The sequence below is a fragment of the Delphinapterus leucas genome, chromosome 1 (assembly GCF_059928025.1).
Source record: "Delphinapterus leucas isolate spDelLeu-1000000601 "Yukka" chromosome 1, BTC_Dleu_Yukka2, whole genome shotgun sequence".
Taxonomy (NCBI): domain Eukaryota; kingdom Metazoa; phylum Chordata; class Mammalia; order Artiodactyla; family Monodontidae; genus Delphinapterus; species Delphinapterus leucas.
Window position 1 is genome coordinate 31,441,966 of NC_143129.1, and position 21,207 is coordinate 31,463,172.

Sequence of the window (21,207 nt, forward strand, 5' to 3'; positions counted from 1 at the left end):
CTCTGCTCCAGAGGCTGAATTACATGAGCATTTAAAATAAACAAAAAGCTCTCTTGTACTTATTATCTGATTAAGAGATTCTTTCAAACAATGGATCATATACAAATAATTATAAATTGTCAAACTTCTGAGCGTAAGAAAGCTCTGCCTTGTGAGTGAAGGACCTATTTGGTGGAAATTAAGAGAGGCAGAAATGCATTCTTTGTGTAAGGAAATGATCCTGCTTACTCATTTTATGGCATAAAATAAACCCAAGAAAAATCTCATTGCACTGAGACAAAGTCTCAATGTAACACTGTAAAATCCCATTGTGATGTGTGGTGGGATTATAAGAAGCACTATGAATTTATTTTCCTATACTCAGGTGGCAGGAGGTGGGGTGTGTGTGGCAGAGCCATCTTTCTCAATGCTGTGGGGCTGACAGCACATGTCACAGATGGAGCAAGAGGTGAGGGTTCAATCTAGGCTGGAAGCCAGGACCTTTTTCTTTTGGAAACAAGTGAGAATTCATGGCCCTGATCCTCCTCCTGTCACCAACAGAACCAAGCTGTAGAGGTAATGGAGAAGTAAGGCTTCATCACCCCACTTGGAGAGCAGCACCTCTCCAGACTGTGTGAATTAATTAAGAAATGGTAAGAAATAGTTCTCCTTGTTCTGAAGTTCCCAGTATAGTCTGTCCTTTTTTCTTTGGTTTTGTTTCCCAATGTTAGGATCTTTTTTTTTTTTTTTTAACTAACAACAACAAAAATGTATCATATTACAAATAAAGCTACCCTACCACAAAGGCATAAATAACTTCCATACAGCAGCTGGTTTAACTCAAAAAGACCCTAAGGAACATCCTATGACTCTATCTGCCTTTTCATGCTTCCTTGTCTCAGTTACCCATGGTGTTTGACAGTGAGTTTCTACACTTGATTTAAGACCTAGAGCAAAGCTTCTTAATGCTGAGTGTGAGCTGCTGTTACATCTGCTGTTCTTCTAGCTATCAAGTAGTGTCGATCTGATGTCTTGACAGTGTGGAAGGCCACTGTATGCCACTCATTGTGTGTATCATTTCATTTCTATATAAGACTTAGAATTAAGTAAAATTCTAAAATCTTCTGAAACTTGGGGCAGTTATCTACCAGAGTCCATAACTTCTGAAGGTGAAAAAGTAAAACCCAGTGCCCTGCTTTTTTAATTATGAAAAATTTCAAACATACACGAAAATAGAATAATATAATGAACCTTCATGTATCTATTATCCAGTTTCAATAATTATCAAGATTTTGCAACACTTAGTTTATCTCTCACCTTACTTCCCCTTCTTTTCCCCTTATTTGAATTATTTTATTCTTTTTGCAGTTCTTAGCTTTCATTACTTCTGAAAATTCTCAGCCATTATGGCTTTAGATATTGCTTCTGCCATCCTCTCCCATCTCTCATTTGAGATTCCAGTTTACCTATATGAGACCTGTGTTCCCCTTTATTTTCCATTTCCTCATCTCTCTTTGTTTTGCAACTGATATATTCTTTTGACCTGCCTTCCAGTTCTCTAATTCTTTCCTTGGCTGTGATAAGTCTGATGTTAAACTATTGAGATCTTAATTTCAGTTTTCTATTTTTCAGTTCTAGAATTTTCATTGGTTATGTTTTATATAATTTCAATTTTCTGCTAAAGTTCTTTTCTATTATTAAGTTTGCAAACATACTTTTTATAATTGTTTCTTAATTGATATATTAGAGCCTCAATATCTGCAAACCTGTAGGTTTGTTTCATTGTCTATGTTTTTCTCTTGGTTTTCAGACAGTTCTTATCTTTTTGTATGCCTGGTTATAAGTTTACTGAATGCAGGACATTGTATAGAAAAATTAGAGAGATAATTGAGATTCAGGATTATGCTATCTTCCTTCAGAGAGAATTTACTTTTGCTTTTGGCAGTCAGGGTAGAAACAGATCACCTTACTCCAGTCAGGGTTTGAAATGATTCAGTCTTTGGGAGGGCCAGTCTGTTTATGGCTTACCACTATTCCTGGATTGTAGCCCTTTGGTGGGGCTCACAAATGAGAGTTGGGGATGTTTACTGGAGCTCCTTCTCATCTTTGCTAAGCCCTGAACTCCAAGTTCTGTGTCTCCATATCCTTTAGACTGCCAAAACTTCTGCTCAGCTGTTTAGCCTATCTGCCTGTACTTTCAAATCAGCAAAGGGAAAAGCAGCAACAAATGTAAGGATCACCTACTTGAGCTTCTGCTCTTTCTGCCATTTTGCCACATCCAGACCCCTATCCCTCTGTGATTCTTTGACACCTTCAAACAGATTTTTTTTTTTTTAAAGAAGATGTCGGGGGTAGGAGTTTATTAATTAATTTATTTTTGCTGTGTTGCATCTTCGTTTCTGTGCGAGGGCTTTCTCTAGTTATGGCAAGCAGGGGCCACTCTTCATTGCAGTGCGCAGGCCTCTCACTATCGCAGCCTCTCTTGTTGCGGAGCATAGGCTCCAGATGAGCAGGCTCAGTAGTTGTGGCTCACGGGCCTAGTTGCTCCGCGGCATGTGGGATCCTCCCAGACCAGGGCTCGAACCCGTGTCCCCTGCATTAGCAGGCAGATTCTCAACCACTACGCCACCAGGGAAGCCCCAAACAGAATTTTATAAATATTTTGTCTAACGTTTCTTGTTCTTAGCACAGAGTTTGGTCTGAAACAAGGTAATCCACCATTGCTGGAAAGAGAAATTATGCTGAAGAAATTTAAATCAAAACTCAGTCATTACATCATTTTATCCATGAATACTTCAGTTTGTATCTCTGAAAAATGTGGACATTTTCTTACCCACAATGCCATTTCATGTTCAAATTTCCTAGATTGAATCAGAAATGCCTTTTTACAGTTGTTTTAAGAAGCAAAAGGTCTGCAAATTACATTTGACTGTTGTATCTCTTAAGTCTTTTCTAATCTAGAGTGTTCTCCTCCCCTGCCATCTTTTTCTTGTCACGCCACTGACCTGTTGAAGATCCTGGGTGAAGGTCCTGTAGAATTGCCCATACCTCGAATTTAGCTGGTTGCTTTTATTTGTTCCTCTACCACTTGTTTTTCCTATGAAATGGAATTTAACTTTATGGGCTTGATTAAATTTAGTTTCTTTGTTTCTGTTTTTGTTTTTTGGCAAGGATCCTTTATAGGTGGTGTAAAATCCTTCTTATTGCATCATATCAGATAGCATGTAATATCTGGCTGTCCCACTTTAGTGATGCTAAGACTGATCAGTGGGTTCAGATGGCAACAACCTGATTTATCCATTTAAAAATTTTCCATCATTCTTTGATCTGCTGATTTCATCTAGTGATACTTTTTTCATGGATTCTTCAAGAGTTGCAAAATGCTGATTTTTCTAATTCCATCATTAGGATTAGATTTCACATTTATCAGCTAAATTTCACATTTATCAGCTAAAATTCATACATTACAGCTATTTGGTTACTCTACAATACAGTTTATACAGTCAAGTTAAGCTCTCATTTTAAATTCAGTGATGTATTTTATATCAGTTCTAAAAAATAACCCTAACAATAAATGTTTTTTCCTGTCATATAAATGTCAAAACTGCTACCTGTAATGAAGCAATGTGATTGGTAATTGAATCATGTGGAAGAACCTCAGCAAGACCAACAACATAGGTCCTGCCAACATAGGTCCTGCCATGTTTTTCTCTACCCCCTTTTAACTTGAGACATTCCAGTTCCCTGACCCTCAGCCTCCTTGTAGAATATGGCAGCAAGATCTTGGTGCTTATGGCTCTGAATTAAACTAGCATGTGTGCTGCTGCTCTTCTCTGCTTGTTTAAACACCTTCTTCCTATACACTTATTCACCTCAGAAACACTAAGGGCACTTTTTCCATTCTAGGCCCAGCATCCTGGACCATGTGATTGTTAGCACTGTACCCATGAAAAGAAAATTTATAACACCCAAACAAGTAGAATGCCTTGCTGAATGATTTTGTTATTACATAGTTTGCTTGTGTTTTTTGTGGCGGCATTTCAATTTCTGAATCTTGGAGTCAGCTCTGACTGCAAGACCCCAGCAAGTCTCCAGGTCCTGTTGAATCAGCTGTAGGCCATTTTTTGCATCAGATCCTTCTTTTCTGTTCTCATTACCACATCTTGACTCAGGTCTCTCTGCCTCTAGAGTCTCTTTTCCAATTTATCCTGTTTCCTATTCTGGTGAAACACCCTCAGCCCCTCTGTAGGGCCCAGCTGCCTGCAAGCAAAGTCTGAACCTCCTAGCTGGGCATGGATGCCTCTGCACAGCCTGGCCTCAGGTGCACCTCCTCTCCCGCTCTCCTTCGCTGCTGGTCAGATCATGCATTCACTGGCCCTTTGTCTCCAGCCTCCTGTACCATTGCCAGAGCTACCCGCCCTTCCCATGCTCCACATGCTGTCCTAGCAGCCCATCGCCTCTTCCAATCTGAACCAGCTCGAGCTCTGCTGCTCCAAGGAATCTCCCTGATCACTGCGGTCTCCACTGCTTCTGGAGCACCCATTGTCTGTGCCGTGGTCTGGCAGCTCTCACAGTCCTCTCTGTATCATAGCTCAGTTGCTTCATATCTGCAATTAGACTGTATCCTAAGCAAGGGCAGGGACTCACCGTGGGCTTCTTGCATCCTTTATGCACTGGGCACAGTACCTGGCCTCTCCTAGCTACTACACCTTTCCACTCAGACTCCTGTTTTAGTCCTTGCAGTCCTCAGGCATCCCTGATTCCTTCTCTGGTTCAGGCTCTCAGCCTGGCCTTGATTCCTGACAGTCTGTGATTGAAGACCTCTTGCAGGCCTCCTCTCATCACTGTCACACACGGTAAAGTTGATGAAAGCCCACGCCCCGGGTAGAGAACTTCTCCCAGCAGGAGTGAGCTTCACCGGTTTTCCTTGGGGTGCTATTCCAGCAAGTAATCATGATGCTTATTCCATATGTCAGCTGGGAGGCCTCCAGAAACAACCCAGGCACACACTCAGCACCCCTGCCAGAGCTGTTAGGCTGCTCCGTAAATATTTATGTGGAAGTCCCCCTCCCAGACACTTCCTCATCCTCTCCTGATTAAACTGCACTTCATTTTTTAATATCTTTAAGCAACCAGAGCAAGTACCTTTCATGGAGTAATTATGCACCACTTTCTCTGCCACCATAGAACCAAAGATTTTCTTTCCTTCTGCTAACTGATGTGACAGACATCCACTTAATGGAATGATTATTAGTATGAAATTACATTTTGGCCTTTAAATTTAATTATGCCACATTCACAGCAATAAAATAAAGTTCCAAATGCAGGTGTGCTTTTCAAGGAAAGTGTCCAAGGCAATTAAGTACAGGGCAGTGGCGTCCTATATTTAAGCCTTTTGTCTGGGGACCTTAAAATCTTTTCCACACAAGTAGATAATGATGTTCATTTTGTAAGGGGGAGAGGTGAAGTGACTGATCTCTTCGCATGCTCAGAAGACGACGGAAAATCCAGGACCCAGGTGTCCCCTTTGTTTCCCCCCTCCCCTCCCTTTTCAGTTCTTTAAGAGAAGCATGGCCGACCGTCTATTAATTTAAATACCTCTCTCTGAGGTACTGCTTTCCGCTTCTAAGAGCCTGAATGAAAAAAGTTTCTATATCACATTTCATGTGGGGAAGAGTTGAGGTTCAGGGAGAGGGAATGGTTTGAAGATAGTATACTAATCAGAGAACATACATGTCTCTCCTGATAAAGCTACCTCATCTCTATTACACAGTAGAGCCTAAATGTGGGTTCCATGACTAGTTCATAAATGAAAAGCAGAACAGTGCTTGGCACATGGTAAGCCCGTATAAGTCATGACTCAGGCCTACAGGCAGGCACCTATGTTCTCTGGACGGGAAGCATCTGGAATGCACCCTCGCTCATGCCATGCAACAGTTTGGATGTGTTTCCGTTCCCCCACCAAGACAAACCTTCTCAGATCCTGGGGAGCCAGGTTAAGTCCTCTTACCCTCTTCCAAGAAACCTTCCCTGGTCCAACCAATCATCATAACTCTCCTTTTCATAACTCCTGTATCATTTTCTCAGTTCATTCCACACACTTGAACTGAGCACTGCCATCTACTAATTAACATAGGCTTCATCGGGACACTAAATCATGCTCTATTCTGTGATATTTTTAAACTGTGGTATAAATGTTTGCCTTGTGTCTCATGGGATTATTGGGCCTTGAGGGAAAAGATCATATATATACAGTATAGTATGTCCCCCGGCCTCAGGATCGATCTTGCACGTACAGCCGGAGGTCAGGAGACTTATCAGGCTAGAGGATGTGGGGGGCAGAGGGGCCAAACTGTACACATTTTGATGAATCTAACATAATACATTCTTGTTGAATCGAGTTGAAATAACACTGGGTCTGAAACATAGTCCTGGGTTTTCATTCTTCGGTCCACTGCAACACCCTGTTCTATTCTGTTGTGTATGAAAGAGGTCAAGTATGTACAGAGTTCCTACAGGCAACACGGTAGCAAACACAGATGGGGTGTCTGAATCCAAAGAGTCCAGTGATATATATATACGGAATCTAAAAAAAAAAAAAAAATGGTTCTGAAGAACCTAAGGGCAGGACAGGAATAAAGACGCAGACATAGAGAATGGACTTGAGGACAGGGGGAGGGGGAAGGGTAAGCTGGGACGAAGTGAGAGAGTGGCATGGACATACATACACTACCAAATGTAAAATAGATAGCTAGTGGGAAGCAGCTGCATATCACAGGGAGATCAGCTCAGTGCTTTGTGACCATCTAGAGGGGTGGGATACGGAGGGTGGGAGGGAGACACAAGAGGGAGGGGTTATGGGGATATATGTATACGCATAGCTGATTCAATTTGTTATACAGCAGAAACTAACACACCATTGCAAAGCAATTATACTCCAATAAAGATGTTAAAAACAAAAACAAAAAAACAGAGTCCAGTGATGACAGAATAAATACACGGGGCCTGTAAGAAAGGTGGACTCTGTGATGAATGATGGACTCTGCACTGAGACTCAGGGAGCTTTGCGGTTAAAAGGAGCGTGTGGGCGTTTCTATATGGGGAGTCCTGAAAGTAAATGAAAATTCATTTACTTAACAATTATACACTGAGAGGCCGGCTTCTGGTCCAAGGCTATCCTGGGTGTTGGAGCTTCACGGGGGAGGTTGGAGGATAAGATTGGCACCTGGTCCCTACACCCCCTGCCAAATATAAACGCAGAGGTCCAGATTCTCTTCTTTTAGTGTTTATTAGAGAGGTATTCCTCCTGTCATTTTTTCCCCAATGCAAAAGGCATTCTGGGGAACAGGAGACCAATAGTGTGCTTCCTCCCTCGGTATCACGTTTTCCCGGCTGCAGAGCTGATTCTTCTCAGTGGCTCACTGACATTCACACCCAGCATTTGCTCCCACTTTCATAGTCTCCTGACTGTGCTCACTGCACCAGTGAGAGCTACTGACACTGTTTGCCATTTGTTTTCTTCCAGGATTTTTTTCCCAGGAAACCATCCCGTCAGAGGCGTGCAGGTAATGAAAGTTGGCAAATTGCAGTTACATCAAGGCATGTTTCCCCAAGCGATGAAGAATCTGAGGCTGGTGAGTGTGCCAAGATCGCATGTAGTTCTGCCTGGAATACCTTTTCCTGGTTGTTGCTAGGCCTCTTCCTTGTGATTTCTAGCAACTCTACACACGTGTGTGTATGCACATGTGCAAGCACACATATGTACACGCACACGTATTTGTACACAAACACATACCCATAAATGTTAAAAACCAGCTTCAAAAAAAAGAATGATTTGTGATGTTTGCCGATGTCTTTGGTATAAACATGCCCCCACCGTTGCTGATTTTAAACTCCCAATGTCAAATCAACCAGTTCACAAGAATCAGTAAAATTTAACAATCAATTCCTACTAACTGGTGCACACTGGCCTCAGACACCACTGCGCCTGTGCCCTTCTCCACCGTGGACAGGCCACCCTTGTCCATGCCTCCCCACCCACAGAACAGAATCCACATTCCCAGCCCCTTGACCACCTGTCTGCAGACCACCTTTGCAGCCTCGTCACCTCCAGCCTCCCCCCGCCCACCTACACACACACACACACACACACACACACACACACACAGAGCTGGTGTACACTGAGCCGCTCACCGTTGCCCAGGCATGGTCCTTTTCAAGCTGTCTCCTTTGCCTTATATGCCCTCCCCCGACCCCAGCCCCTGGGCCTGGCAGAACTCTACTGACCCTTTAAGGCCCAGCTGGAATGTTGTGTTCTCCCTGCCCCCTGAGCACTCACCACAGGGCAGCAGGAATACCTGCTGCCCCGCCCCCCAGGAGGCTGTGAGGTCTGGGACTTAGCAAGTATCCACTGTTGGAAGAAGGGAGGAAGGGAGTGAGGGCGAGAGGTCAATACAGTGCTAGCAACAAGTGCGGAGAAACTCAAGGGGGAGAACTGGGTCTGTGTTGGAATGCAGTGTTAAAGAGTGAATTTTGGGCTTCCCTGGTGGCGCAGTGGTTGGGAGTCCGCCTGCCGATGCAGGGGACGCGGGTTCGTGCCCCAGTCCAGGAAGATCCCACATGCCGTGGAGCCTGCGTGTCCGGAGCCTGTGCTCCGCAACTGGAGAGGCCACAACAGTGAGAGGCCCGCGTACTGCAAAAAAAAAGAGTGACGCCTGTCCTCACCCTCTCAATGAGTCTCCTCTGCCACTAGGGCCCAGGGCTCTCTGCTGTCTTGGCCTTTCCACCCTGGCAGAGCACCCCCTCACCCAAACCACGGCTTCCAAAGGCAGAACTCAGGTGCTTGTCTGGTCCAGGCACTGGTGGCGGCTATGGAGAGCTGATGTGTGGGGTTTCACGGGCAGCACCTGGCACTTTCCCGGGTCCTCTGGGCCACGATGCCCTTGTCCGCAGAAGGGTGGAGAGACCCGGGCCCTGAATCAGGATCTCTCAGGGAGTGTCTAGGGGCTGGCTGATACACATTTAGATGGGAAAAATAACAGATGCCTAAGGGATTCTTACAAGTGAGATTCCCTAATGCTGGTTTCTGTTGATTGCTAGCCCTGTTGCCTTTTCCTGGTCTCTAACTGAAATCAGCCCGTGGTCAACAGGGAGAACACTAGGATGGCTAAAGGTGGCCAGCGCTTCCTGTTCTCTTTGCCTTGTCTGACGTCTTTACCAGACTGATGGACGAACACTGGAAGGCTCCTGCGGTCTCAGGAGAACTTTCCTTTTCTGGTCTGGCTAATGGTTGTCAACCAGTCAAATCAGTTGGGCAGAAAAGACTCACTGAGGGTCTACTCTGTGAATGTTCTGACAGGAAAACAACGTGGAGGAAATTTCCCACGTATATCATGGACCCAACCCAGGGTCACCTCCAAGTAGGTATTTTATAAGTGATCAAATTAGTCCTTGATGTTTTATGGGACTAGAAAGTATTAATACTGCTCACATGTACATGACTGATCTGGCCCTCATGACAGCTGACAGCCATCTGAGGCCAGTGGGCCAAGCATTTCCGTGTCCATTTGAAAACTGAAGGAGCTAAGGAGGCTTGGCGTCACACTGAACCAGAGCCAGGTCCAGTCTGTTCGATTTAATCTAACATGTGTTGATTAAATGCTTCTATTAATCTGAATAAGGCCCAGTGTTGTCCTCACAGTTTAGTGGAGGAGACAGACACGTGAACAAGTCATCAGATCCAGACTGGAATCCGAGGCTCTAGACTGGCCCAGCAAATAATTGAGACTCTCTAGTAAGACTCAGTGTAGAAATCCCTTCAGATCCCGCTGAGCTCCTGGTGCCAACTCAGAGGAGGATGTGCAAGAGAAATCTGAGGGGATTTGGATCTTTTCTACTCTTCACATGAGGCTTTATCGTTGCCATTGCACGCAGGACTCTTGATGGAGGCATCGCATACCCTCAGCTGCAAAGACAAGTGTGAACGAACCCACACTGACGTCTAGATACAGATTTACGGGATATATGTGGGCCAGGCGGATCACCAGTCCTTCTTGTGACACTCTTATCGCCCTTTTATACCCTTCGTGCCCTGTTGCATTCTGTCTTCCTCATGTCCTTCTTGTGAGCTTGCCTCATTTCCTCCAGAAGCCTCCCTTGGTGATTGTTTTAGCATCTTCTGCTCCTGGTACCAAAGATAAGCCCACATATGGACCCTGACAGCTGCCAAATGAAAGACCTCGGAGCGGCATCAGAACGTCTGTCGTGAGGCCTGGCGTTAGTCATGGCCTTACCCAAACTTCCTGCTTGGCTCTGGAAAAGACACGGAGTCTCCTGGATTCTGATATCGACCAGAAAGCAGATGTTCACCCCGGCAGTGTCATGTAGTAGGAAGACACTCGGATTCAGAGTTCAGGTTCCAGTGCCGTCATTTACTACGTTTATGACTTGAAGCAAGTCTCAATCCCTCTGAATATAATTTTCTTATTTTAAAAATGAGGATCATACCTACCCCATAGAGTTATTTTAGAAGTAGATAAGGTAGTGCGTAAGGGTGTGTTTGGCTGAGTCCCAAGTGTGTGGAGAGTATAAAGGATTATTATTGTGTAGGAACCCTTGTTCTGATCACTCCCTCACTACCCAGTCCCTTTAGCACTTGCGTTTGGAGTTTGGGGTTATACAGTGTTTCCCCTGTTGAACAATTATATTATAGAGCTCCCCAGCAGTTCACATGGGTGTGTTCCATTTCCTGGAGGTGAGTGGGAATTCCACAAGATACCTTTTGTATCTCCTGGGGCTACCAAACCTAGACACATGCCCTGAACATAGCAAGTTCTATCAAGTACCTACTTGAATGAATGGATTCTTTAATGAGGAGAGGTCTTTAAAAGCACCACCCTGGCCCTGTTCTTTTAGCTAATGTGTATATGTACTACGTATGTAGCTAGTGGACCAGATCTCAGGACATATGCTGACCATTTACTAGCAGGGTAAGGTTCTGCTCACCCAATTCCAATGTGTGGCAGGGGTTTTCCCGCTTCAACAAGCAATTCTCAGACACAGGTGGGTGTCCTACGGTTCAACTCATTTCTGACACCATTTACCTGGAGATGGCATCAGATCCCACTGCCCCCCCCCGAGATCGCCTTCCACACTTCAGACGCCAGTCACAAGCCCAGGTTGTCACGCAGGCTTCAGACTGACTGGCTATAGCTTGGAGGTGCCGAGGATGCCACCACGGTTTTGATTAATTTGCTAAAGCAGCTCACAGGATTCCAAGAAACATTTTACTTACTTACTAGATCACCGGTGTATCATAAAAGGCTATAAATCAGAAGCAGCCAGATGGAAGAGATGCACATAGGGCGTCTCTCCGAGTTCACCGCTTTCCACGAATCTCCATGTGTTCACCAACCTAGAAGCTTTCAAACTCTGTCCTTGTGGGTTTTTATGAAGGCTTCACTACAGAGGCATGATTGATGAAATCACTGGCCATTGGTGATTGATTCAACCTCCAGTTCCTCTTCCCTGAAAGTTCCAACCGTCTTATCATATGGTTGGTTATCCTAGCAACCAGCCCCCATCCTTAGGTGCTTCTGAAAGTCACCTTATTAAAATAATAAAGACACCTTGATCATTTTCATCACTTAGGAAATTTCAAGGGTTTTAGGAACTCAATGCCAGAAATAGGGATGAAGACCAAGTATATATTTCTTATTGTATATCCCAGTATCACACAGAGGGACAGGCTGCACACCTCCATCTTTTTGCAAGTTCACAGCTCCTGTGAGTCTAGAAGCAGGGCAGTTTCGTTCTGCAGAAAACCTCTCCTCCCGAGCTTTCTCAGGGCTCAGGTCACCCAGAGAGGGGCAAGGGAAGATATACTCTTGCCTTTTTTAAACTGATGTTCTCTTTAGACTGGCACCCCCAGACATTTTTCCTTAGAAACTCTGGAAATAATGGGATGAACGAGTTTGAATAAGGGTTTCAGAGGCTGAGTTTGAAACAAAAATGAGAAAAGCTTCAGAAACAAAAATTAGGTACAGATTCAATTAGGCCCGGCCTCCTCCAGGAAAGGAATCCTCTTAGCCCAGTTCTGATTTGGTTTAGGCTCCCATCTCCCCTGGGCTCAGCTGAAATTCTTGTGATTGCTGCCACAGGACAGTCCTGGGCTCCCTTCACCGTACCTCCCTCTTGCTTTCTCCTGTCTCTAATCTCTTTTCATTTCTTTCCATTTATTTCTTAGAAGAATTTTGTTAGCCAGTAATTTGACTTCTTGGACCTCAGGGGCAACCACTCTCATCTGGCCTGTCTTGTCAGTGAGCCTGCTTCTTTTCTGTGAGCTCTGCGTGCTGCCAGCTCCTTCACCCTGGGCTACACTAGCTGCTTTGTTAGTAGTGCCCTGTTAAGTCAGGCTGGAAAAAGTCAAACTTCTTCCCCCTCAATAACCATTTTTTATTTAGATGTAAATTTCTTATATTACACTGTAATGTTTTTTCTCTTCTCACTTCATTATGTTGAAGCATTGTACACTTTGAGGACCTAAACAGGGAGCTCAGGCCAGTCCCCAGCACAGCTCCTCTCATACCCACATGGTTACTAGCTATTCCAGCTCATCCAGGCAAAGCTCCAGGCACATGCTGGTCTCTACTCCAGCCTGCACCCTGATTTCAAGCCCCTCTAAATGGATGATTTAGAGCCTGCAAGTCTATTGCTCCCATTTCTTAATCTGCCACAATGATTTTTAACCTCTTTGGTCATGTTCTTTTTTAGGAATTGTGTGAGGACCACTGACTCACCAGAGAAAATGCACATACACACATTTTTTTAAAAAATTGGGGTATAGTTGCTTTACAATGTTGTGTTAGTTTCTGGTGTACAACGAAGTGAATCAGCTGTCTGTATACATATATCCCCTCCCTCTTGGACCTCCCTCCCACCCCACCCCCCCATCCCACCCATCTAGGTCATCACAGAGCACCGAGCTGAGCTCCCTGTGCTATACAGCAGGTTCCCACCGGCTATCTGTTTTACACATGGCAGTGCACATACGTCAATACCAATCTCCCAATTCATCCCACCTCCCTTGCCCCACACCCCGTATCCACACTGCACAACATTTTTTTTTATATTTGGTGGTGAAGGTATTTAGGGACCACCTGAAGCCTCTCCATGGACTTTCTATAGGCCCGTGGTCTCAACGTTAAAAAGCTCTCGTCTAAATGCATAACATCACCTTAACACGTGGACAGATGGGAGGGAGAGGGGGAGGACAAGAGCGCATGCAGAGGTGATGTGCCATTATCATCAGTAGTGGCTTCAAAGAGTTGTTTGGCAGAGTCCCTGGCTCTTATATTTATGACTGTCCCCTACTGACTTAAAATAGAGAACATCAGTTTCAAGAGTATGTTTCTGAACCAAAAAAAGAGAAGATAACTAAGAGAATCATCATTAAATGAAAGCATAGTGATTAAGTTACATTATAGGAAACAAGCATAAACTTACCTACCAGAAAGTGTAAGCCCAGCAGTGACAGGGAACCAAGTGAGGAACCTGGACTTGTACTTCCACCTGGCAGTAACAGGGTGTCATCTGCCATACTCCTGCTGGAGCAATATTGGAGAGAGCCAGCTAAAACAGAAAGTTTACATAAAATTCAGAATCTCAGCGTAATACTCAACATGTCCAGGTTTCAACTGAAAATCCCTCATCATACCAAGAACAAGGAAGATCTCAATCTTCATGGAGAAAAAGACAATCGACAGATTGCAACTCCAAGATAACAGATTTTAGAATTATCTGACAAAGATTTTAAAGCCAATCATACATGTGCTCAAACAAGCGATTACAAACATCCTCAAAACAAATGAAAAAATAGAACACCTCAGCAGAGAAATAGAAGATAGAAAGAAGAAGCAAACAGAAATTTACGAACTGATAAATACAATTACCAAAATATACAGACTGGAGCTTAACAACAGAATGGAAAGGATAGAGGAATGAGTTAATAATGAACTTGGGGCTTCCCTGGTGGCGCAGTGGTTGAGAGTCCGCCTGCCGATGCAGGGGACGCGGGTTCGTGCCCCAGTTCGGGAGGATCCCACGTGCCACGGAGTGGCTAGGCCCACGAGCCATGGCTGCTGGGCCTGCGCGTCTGGAGCCTGTGCTCCGCAGCGGGAGAGGCCACAGCGGTGAGAGGCCCGCGTACCACAAAAAAATAAAAGATAAAAAAATAATGAACTTGAAGCTGGAACAATATAAGCCGTCCAATCTAAAAAATAGAGATAAAATGACTAAACAAGGTAAAATTGAACAGAGCTTCAGGGACCCGTGGTACCTATAACAAAAGATCTAACAGTGGAGTCCCAGAAAGAGAAGAGAAAGAGGGAAGAGTGGAAAAAGTACTTGAAGAAATAATAGTGAAAGCACTCAAATTGAAAAAAAGTAAAATTCTCTCTCTTCATAGATGACATGATCTTATATGTAGGAAACCCTAAAGATACCACAAAAGAAATTGTTCCAACTAAGAAATTCAGCAAAGTGGGAGGATGTAAAATTAACATGCAAAAGTCAGTTGTGTTTCTATACACTGATAGGGAATGATCCCAAAAGGGAATGATCCCAAAAGGAAATTGAGAAAACAGTTCCAATTCTAATAGCATTGTACAGAATAAAATAATCAGCAATTAACTTAATCAAGGAGGTAAAAGACTTATACACTGAAGAGTATAAAACATTGCTGAAAAAAATTAAAGACGACATAAACAGAATAATATTCCATGTTCATGACTGAAAGATTTAATATCATTTTAAGATGTCAATACAACCCAAAGCAATCTATAGATTCAATGCAATCTCTGTCAAAATCCCACTGACATTTTTTTTTAGAAATGGAAAAATCCATCCTAAAATCCATATGAAACCTCAAGACCCCAATAGCATAACAATATTGAAAAAGAAAAAAAAGTTGGAGGACTCACACTTTATGATTTCAAATTTTGCTACAAAACTACAGTAATCAAAACAACATGGTACTGGCATAAAGACAGCCATATAAGCCAATGAAATTGAATAGAGAGCCAGAAATAAACTCTCAGATATATGTCAAATAATTTTTGACAAGGGTGCCAAGACCACTCAGTGAGGAAAGGACAGTCCATTCAATAAACGGTGTTGAGAAAACTGGATATCCACATGCAAAAAATAAAGTTGGACCCTTACCTAACACTATATTTTTAAAACTTAATGCATGGATTAAAGACTTAATATAAGAGCTAAAACTATAAAACTCTTAGAAGAAAACAGAAGAAAAGCTTCATGAGACTGGATTTGGCAATGACTTTTTTGGATATGCCACCAAAGGCACAGGCAACAAAGAAAAAATAGACAAATTGAACTTCATCAAAATTTTAAATGTTTGTGCATCAAAGGATGCTATCGACAGAGTAAAAAGGCAACCCACAAAATGGAACAAAATATTTGCAAATCACGTATCTGATAAGTGAATAATTTCCAGAATACAGAGAGAATGCCTAAACTTCAATAACAATACCAAAACAGCCCAATCCAAAAATTGGCAAAGGACCTGAATAGACATTTCTCCAAAGAAGATATGCAAATAGCTAAAAATCACATAAAAAGGTGCTTAACATCACCAATCATTAGGGAAATGCAAACCACAACCACAATGAGATACTACTTCTCACCTGCTAAGATGGCTATCATTAAGAAAAAAAAACCAGAAAACAACATGTATTGGTATGGATGTGGAGAAACTGGAACCCTTATGTATTACTGGCAGGAATGCAAAATGGGGCAGCCACTGTGGAAAAATAGTATAGCAGTTCCTCAAAAATATGAAACATAGAATTACTATTTGATCCACCAATTCCACTTCTGGGTATAAACACAAAAGAATTGAAAGCAGGGACTTGAACAGATATTTGTACACCAATGTTCATAGCAAGCATTATTAACAATAGCTAAAAGGTGGAAACAACCTAAACGTCCATGGACAGATGAATAGATAAACAAAATGTGGAATATACAGACAATATTATTCAGCCTTAAAAATGAAACCACATGGATGAAACTTGAAGACATTATGTGAAATAAGCCAGTCACAAAAGGATAAATATTGTATGATTCCATTTATATCAGGTATGTAGAGTAGTCAAAAACATAGAGACAGAAAGTAAAATAGTGATAACCAGGGGCTGGAGAGAGAAGGGAATGGAGAATTATTGTTTAGTGGGTACACAGTTTCAGTTTGGGATAACACAGAAGTTCTGGAAATGGATAGTGGTAGTGGTTGCACAACAATGTGAATGTAATTAATGCCACTGAACATAAAAAAATCTACCTGGGGATTCAAGAAGGTAACTGATTGTGAAAATGACTATACTGCCCAAGGCAATGTACAGATTCAACGCAATCCCTATCAAATTACCAATGGCGTTTTTTACAGAACTAGAACAAAAAATCTTAAAATTTGTATGGAGACACAAAAGACCCCGAATAGCCAAAGCAGTCTTGAAGGAAAGAAACGGAGCTGGAGGAATCAGACTCCCTGACTTCAGACTATACTATAAAGCTACAGTAATAAAGACAATATGGTACTGGCACAAAAACAGAAACATAGATCAATGGAACAGGATAGAAAGCCCAGAGATAAACTCAGGCACCTATGGTCAACTAATCTATGACAAAGGAGGCAAGGATATATACAATGGAGAAAAGACAGTCTGTTCAATAAGTGGTGCTGGGAAAACCGGACAGCTTCATGTAAAAGAATGAAATTAGAACACTCCCTAACACCATACACAAAAATAAACTCAAAGTGGATTAGAGACCTAAATTTAAGACCGGACACTATAAAACTCTCAGAGGAAAACATAGGAAGAACACTCTTTGGCATAAATCACAGCAAGATCTTTTTTGACCCACCTCCTAGAGGAATGGAAATAAAAACAAAAATAAACAAATGGGACCTAATGAAACGTAAAACCTTTTGCACAGCAAAGGAAACTATAAACAAGATGAAAAGACAACCCTCAGAATGGGAGAAGATATTTGCAAACGAATCAACGGACAAAGGATTGATCTCCAAAATATATAAATAGCTCATGCAGCTCAATATTAAAAAATCAAACAACCCAATCAAAAAATAGGCAGAAGACCTAAACAGACATTTCTCCAAAGAAGACATACAGATGGCCAAAAGGCACATGAAAAGCTGCTCAACATCACTAATTATTAGACTAATGCAAATCAAAACGACAATGAGGTATCACCTCACACCAACTAGAATGGGCACCATCAGAAAATCTACAAACAACAAATGCTGGAGAGGGTGTGGAGAAAAGGGAACCCTCTTGCACTGTTGGTGGGAATGTAAATTGATACAGCCACTATGGAGAACAGTATGGAGGTTCCTTAAAAAACTAAAAATAGAATTACCGTGTGATCCAGCAATCCCACTACTGGGCATACACCCAGAGAAAACCATAATTCAAAAAGGCACATGCACCCCAGTGTTCACTGCAGTACTATTTACAATAGCCAGGTCATGGAAGCAACCTAAATGCCCATTGACAGACGAATGGAATAAGAAAATGTGGTACATATATACAATGGAATATTACTCAGCCATAAAAAGGAACGAAATTGGGTCATTTGTAGAGACGTGGATGGACCTAGACACTGTCATAAAGAGTGAAGTAAGTCAGAAAGAGAAAAACAAATATCGTATATTAATGCATATATGTGGAATCTAGGAAAATGGTACAGATGAACCAGTTTGCAAGGCAGAAACAGAGACACAGATGTTGAGAACAAACATATGGACACCAAGTGGGGAAAGCCACGGGGGGTTGGTGGTGGTGGTGGGATGAATTGGGACATTGGGATTGACATGTATACACTGATGTGTATAAAATTGATGACTAATAAGAACCTGCTGTATAAAAAAATGATTAAACAAAAAACCTACAAAAACTTAAAAAAAAAACCTAAGCGAATCCAAATAAGAAAAATCCAAAGAAATGCACATCAAGATTCATCCTAGACAAACTTCTGAAAACTAAAGACAACAAAAATATCTTAAAAGCAGCAAGAGAGGGGCTTCCCTGGTGGCGCAGTGGTTAAGAATCCACCTGCCAACGCACGGGACACGGGTTCAAGCGCTGGTCCAAGAAGATCCCAAATGCTGCAGAGCAACTAAGCCTGTGTGCCACAGCTACTGAGCCCACATGCCACAACTACTGAAGCCCACGCGCCTAGAACCCATGCTCCACAACAAGAGAAGCCACCACAATGAGAAGCCTGCACACCGCAAGAGTAGCCCTCACTCACCAAAACCAGAGAAAAGCCCGCGCGCAGCAACAAAGACCCAACACAGCAAAAAATTTTTAAAATTAAAATATGTTTTTAAAAAAGCAGCAAGAGAAAAATGACATCTTCCTTATAGGAGAAAAACAATTTGAGTTACAGTGGCTTTCTCATTAAAAACCATGAAGGCCAGGGACTTCCCTGGTGGTCCAGTGGTTAAGACTCTGTGCTCCCAATGCAGGGGGCCTGGGTTCGATCCTGGTCAGGGAATTAGATCCCTCATGCCACAATAAAGATCCTGCATGCCACTACTAAAAACAGATCCTGCATGCTGCAGTGAAGATCCTGCACGCAGTATTGAAGATCCCACGTGCTGCAACGAAGACCCGATACAGCCAAATAAATAAATAAATATTAACAAACAAACAAACAAACATGGAGGTCAGATGAAAGTGGCACATTTTTCAAGCACTGAAAGAAAAGAACTGTTGAGCCAAAAACCGATACTCAGCAAAATAGTCTTCAAGAGTTAAGGGAAAATCAAAACGTTCTCAGATGAAGGAAAAGTAAGAGAATTTGTCACCAGCAGACCTATTCTAAAAGGATCGCTAAAGGAATTCTCTAAACAGAAAGTAAATAAAAAAGGCAGGAATCTTTGAACATCAGGAAGAAAGAACATGGTAAGCAAAAGTAAGGGTAAGTAAAATAGACTTTCATTCTCCTCTTGAGTTTTTTAGATAATCTTTGACAGTTGAAACAAAATTTATAACACTGTCTCCTGTGGTTCTACATGTATATAGTGGAAATATTTAGGTCAATTATATTCGACAATTATATGTCTATGTCTATATATATATATATATATATATACACAAACAAATACACTCAAAAACATTACAGAATTCTAAAAAAAAGTAGTAATCCACCAGAAATGCAAGAAAAAGAAAATAGAAGCAAAAAAGAAAAAACGAGAAAAATTTTTAAATGGCAAACTTAAAACCCTAATTTATGAATAACCACATTAATTATGCAAGTGATCTATGTAAAAAATATAAATTGTCTAAAATATACTAATTAAATATACTAAAATATACTAATTAAATGACAGAGATTATTAGAATGGATTTTTTTAATGACCCAACTATATGCTGTCTATAGGAAACTCGCTTTAAATATAGTGATATAGGCCCGTTGAAAGTAAAATGATGGAAAAAGATATATCATGAAAAGAAAGCTGGAGTGGCTATATTAATATCAGATAAAGTAGATTTTAGAGCAAAGAAAATGTTGCTAAAGACCGAGAAGGACATTATATAATGGGAAAAAAAGGTCAATTTACCACGAATACATAGCAACTCTAAATGTGTATGCACCAAAACAACCCAGTTGCAAAATGTGGGAAACAAAAACTGATAGAACTAAAAGAAGAAATAGATAATAGACTTATGGATACGAGTATAGCTTGGGACATCAACACTCCCTGTCAACTACTGACAGGACAACTAGACAGAAAACCAGCAAGGATATAGAAGAATTCAACAACAGGATCAAGTTGACATTTATAAAACTCCACCCAGCAGTAGCAAAATACACTTCTTTTCAAGTACCCACAGAATGTATACCAAGAAGGACCATATTCTGGGCCATAAAACAAGTCTCAATAAATGTAAAAGGATTCCTGTCATACAAAGTAAATTCTCTGACCTCAGTGGAGTTAAATTAGAAATCAATAACACATTTTGAAATGAAACCAAACCTGCACCTCCTAGCTCTGTGTCTGGGACTTGCTTTGTCCATAGAATTTATCTAGTCCAATCTCCTCGTTATTCAAGTGAGGAAACCGGAGCTCAGGGAGGAGACATGATGTCTTCAGGGTCTCTCAGGTGCTCAATAAATATGTATTGGATTGATTGATTAGTTAAACATAACAACACAACAGCAACTCTTTCTGGAATAGCTACTCCCACTGGAAGGCACAGACCTGAGCTCACCACATCTGTAACCCCTTCTGGGGTCTCTCCTCTGGAACCCCAGCACCTTACATCTCCCTTTATCACACACTGTCCTGCTAGAACCCTGATTTCTGGCTGTGCCAGAGCTCCTCCCAGGGCAAGGACCAAGTCTTATTCATGACAGTTGCTTAGCTGGTATTTAGTGTATGAATGCATAGATCTTTTCTTTAAGGAATCTTGCCTCCCAGGAGGACAGGTCCTCTCAGTGGATTCTGTACAAGGTGTAGAGCACAGTGGAGTCAGCAGGGGTGCTGTGAGCTCAGGAAGGTCATCCAAGGCTTTGGGATTTCCTGCTGCCCCTTGTGAAGGGCTGCCATGGCTCTGGAGCTGCTTGATGGGTTGTAGGTCTGTCTTCTTACATGTCCTGCTTTGGATGCCCCAGCGCACGCCCACCACCTCCCACCCCTCTACTCTGCTTTCATCCTGAGGTGGGCAGAGTAAGAAAACTTGCCTGCATTTTCCCCTCTTGTGATCTGATTCCAGAGGTTTTTATCATGCATACATTTCTTTTCCCTCTGATTTATATCCATATTTAAATCCTACTTGGGGAAGTCATTATTGAATTCCCTCAGGCTTTTTGTAGAGAGTATATGAGATCCTTGATAAGCTTAATATATTTTTATTAAAAATTAATAAGAAAGCTATATTGTTTGCAACTTTAAATCATAATTTAATTCATTTTATTTAATATATGACCCACAATTCTACAATTACTTAAAAGAAAAAAAAAGCTGTGATGAGATTGAAATCAGTTCTGGGGACCCGATCTTTCAAAGAACCTATCTTTGCTCCTGAGTGAGCCATGCCTGTCATGTGGCAGACGATCTGTGCTTCCATTTCTCGTGTGACATTTAGAGTCAGTACACGGTGGGCAGCAACACCCCCTTGA

The 21,207-nt window shown here is 42.1% G+C and overlaps 1 protein-coding gene across 1 annotated transcript in view; it reads left to right on the plus strand.

The window, feature by feature from the left end:
• Positions 1-21,207, plus strand: part of SMYD3 (SET and MYND domain containing 3) — a 714,413-nt gene that overhangs the window by 684,411 nt on the left and 8,795 nt on the right. Inside the window, exon 11 of the mRNA XM_022579404.3 lies at positions 7,505-7,613. Coding sequence (XP_022435112.1) covers positions 7,505-7,613 — 109 coding nt within the window. The remainder of the gene's footprint in view (positions 1-7,504; positions 7,614-21,207) is intronic.